General features: G+C 41.0%; 1 protein-coding gene across 1 annotated transcript; it reads right to left on the minus strand.

Annotated features, from left to right (window-relative positions):
* Positions 1-613: 613 nt before the first annotated feature.
* On the minus strand, positions 614-1,549 carry LOC138084145 (olfactory receptor 10G4-like). Its single transcript, XM_068978269.1, has one exon. It carries the CDS (start codon positions 1,547-1,549, stop codon positions 614-616), a length of 936 nt encoding a protein of 311 aa, XP_068834370.1.
* Positions 1,550-3,223: the final 1,674 nt, after the last annotated feature.

Here is a 3,223-nt window from a genome sequence, read left to right on the forward strand (position 1 = left end):
TAAAAAGGTAAAAATCATGCTATATGTCAGTTGTATATGAAAAAATAGAGGAAAAAGTAAAATAAACATGTTGCAGAGAAAAGACTTCATAGATCAAAATTTAGCATGTTTATCATAAATAAAATATTTGTAATTTTTTCAATTACAGGAAGAAATCCTTGGAACAAATATTGCTGACTAAGAAGTTTGGATAAAGATTAACACTGAGAACTTTATATACAAAATATTTCACACTGATAAAATCATATATTGTACTGCTGCTGAGTCACTTCAGTCGTTCCGACTCTGTGAGACCCCATAGATGGCAGCCCACCAGGATGCCCCGTCCCTGGGATTCTCCAGGCAAGAACACTGGAGTGGGTTGCCATTTCCTTCTCCAGTGCAGGAAAGTGAAAAGTGAAAGTGAAGTCGCTCAGTCGTGTCCGACTCTTAGCGACCCCATGGACTGCAGCCTACAAGGCTCTTCCATCCATGGGATTTCCCAGGCAAGAGTACTGGAGTGGGGCGCCATTGCCTTCTCTGATATATTGTACTATACACTCTTATATTTCTATGTTTCATTATATTATCCTATTACTATGTTTGTTAAATGAGCAAGTCTACATTGTAGAGATTATTTGCTCTGTGAATGCACTACTTTGCCTTTAAGCTTCAACAGAGCTTTCTTCACATCCTTGTTCCTCAGGGTGTAGACCACAGGGTTCAGAAGGGGCGTCATCACAGTGTAGAAAACAGCCACAATCCTGTCCATAGCCTCCTTGGAGCCTGGTCTCAGGTAAATGAAAATACAGGGAACAAAGAAGCAAAGGACCACAGTGCAGTGGGAGGCACAGGTCTGGAAGGCTCTCCATCTTCCCTCTGACGTGCGGATTTTCAGGATGGAATGGACGATGGACACGTAGGACAGCACTATCAGAAGAAAGCAGCCTGAAGCCACCACCCCAATGTTGACAAAGATCACCAACTCATTGGCAGAGGTGTCTGCACAGGCCAGTTTGAGGATGGGTGGTGCATCGCAGAAGTAATGCTGGATCTGGTTGGGTCCACAGAAGGGCAAACGGAACATCAGTGTGGTCTGGACAGCAGAGTGCAGAGAGCCACTGAGCCACGTGGTTGTGGCTAGGAGAACACACGTCTTCCTATTCATCATGCTGGCATACCTGAGTGGGTAACTGATGGCCAGGAAGCGGTCATAGGCCATGACGGTGTAGAGGAAGCACTCGGTGCTGCCCAGGAAGTGGAAGGAGAAGAGCTGGGCCACACAGCTGGGAAAGGAGATAGGACTGCCTTCTGGGGACACCAGGGTCATCAGCATTTTGGGCACAGTGACTGTGGAGAACCACATGTCAATGAAGGACAGGTTGGTTAGGAAGTAGTACATGGGGGTGTGCAGACGGGGATTCACTATAATCACCAGCAGGATGAGTAGGTTCCCCACCACAGTGAGGACATAGATCACCAGGAAGATTCCAAAGAGGAGCGTGTCCAGCTCTGGTGCATGGGGAAGGCCCGTGAGGATGAACGTTGTCACTAGGCTCATGTTCGTCATATCTCCAGGCTTTTGGTTTCTCTCTCTCTCTCTCTCTCTATGGGAACATCAAGAGCATCCAACATTTTATTGAGAACTGAGAACTTCATTATACATGGTCTGTAATTCTAGAGTCATACTCAACTTTGCTTCACAAACCTCTCTTGAAAAAGGAGATAGAACGATTTCATCTTTTCTCTCTTATATCCCTTCATTCTCTCTCTGTGTCACACACACACCAAACACACAGGTATACACAGACAGATGTGAAAAAGAGAAAACCATACAAGTTTCTATTGATATATCATTAATACTACTAACTTAGCACCATAAAACAAGCCAAATTTTCTATTTTATACTTTCTCCGGATTATGTTAGCTTGTTGTATGCTCCAGGTCTCATAATGTTGAAATCCAAGTTTCAGGTTGCTCGCTCATCTCATCTGAAGTTCAGTATCACCTGCCTCAATGGCAATGTCAGAGTGAAGTAAGATAATAAATGACAACTACTTAGTAAAGTAATGACATTCATAGGTACTCAGTAAATGATATAAAATTATTTGGAGCTGTTCCCTTGTTGTTTTAAATGTATAGATATAGCTATGGAGGGAGAGAAAGACAGAGACAGAGAGGGAGTAGAGAGAAGATAAATTCTTATTGTGCAATAGAGACTTCTCAATTTCAAAGCTACAATTTTGAGGAAAATTTCATCACTGGTATTGGTACTGGTGTCTCACTAACTACCACTAATTATTTATATAGAAAATAAACTCAGAGCAGGTTACGAATCCCTAAACTCCATATAGAATCCTGACAACCTCTCATGTGATCCAGAAAATAAGAACCATCACAACACAGTTAGTTGCAAACTTGCCTTATTTTATGCAGTCACTTAGGAAGCTCTGAAAACATAAACTTCATATGTGTTCTCCCAACCACAATCACTGGGAAGTGGCTGGTTTCTCACATATAGATTTCTATCCTAAACATTTAAATATAATACTTTATCTTATAAAGCTTTGTAAGAGATTATATTTTCCCCCAATCTTCCATTCCTTATACTCATAAATCCAGGCAATGACCTCAAAAGAGCAGACAATTCTATGAAGCATATGACTCTTATGTAAAATCTACCACCTGTAACAAGAAAGAATCAACATAAGAGAAAAGGGTCTATGTAAACTTAATATCAAGAAATATTGGAGAAATAACACCTGAAAGAAGAAAGAGATGGAGCCAAGGCGAAAACAATACCCAGTTGTGGATGTGACTGGTGATGGAAGCAAAGTCTTATGCAGTAAAGGACAATATTGAATAGGAACCTGGAATGTTAGGTCCATGATCAAGGCAAATTGGAAGTGATCAAATAGGAAATGGCAAGAGTGAACATAGACATTGTAGGAATCCGTAAACTAAATGGACTGGAATGGGTGAATTTAACTCAGATGATCACTATATCTACTACTGTGGGCAACAATCCCTTAGAAGAAATGGAATAGCCATCATAGTCAACAAAAGAGTCTGAAATGCAGTACTTGGGTGTAGTCTCAAAAACGACAGAATGATCTCTGTTCATTTCCAAGGCAAACCATTCAATATTAATGCTGAAGAAGCTGAAGTTGAACAGTTCTATCAAGACCTACAAGACCTTCTAAAACTAACACCCAAAAAAGATGTCTTATTCATTATAGGGGAC

The sequence above is a fragment of the Capricornis sumatraensis genome, chromosome 8 (assembly GCF_032405125.1).
Source record: "Capricornis sumatraensis isolate serow.1 chromosome 8, serow.2, whole genome shotgun sequence".
Lineage (NCBI taxonomy): Eukaryota > Metazoa > Chordata > Mammalia > Artiodactyla > Bovidae > Capricornis > Capricornis sumatraensis.

Coding starts and splice junctions, on each gene's coding strand:
- LOC138084145 (XM_068978269.1), bottom strand. CDS start 1,549: ATGACGAACATGAGCCTAGTGACAACGTTCATCCTCACGGGCCTTCCC.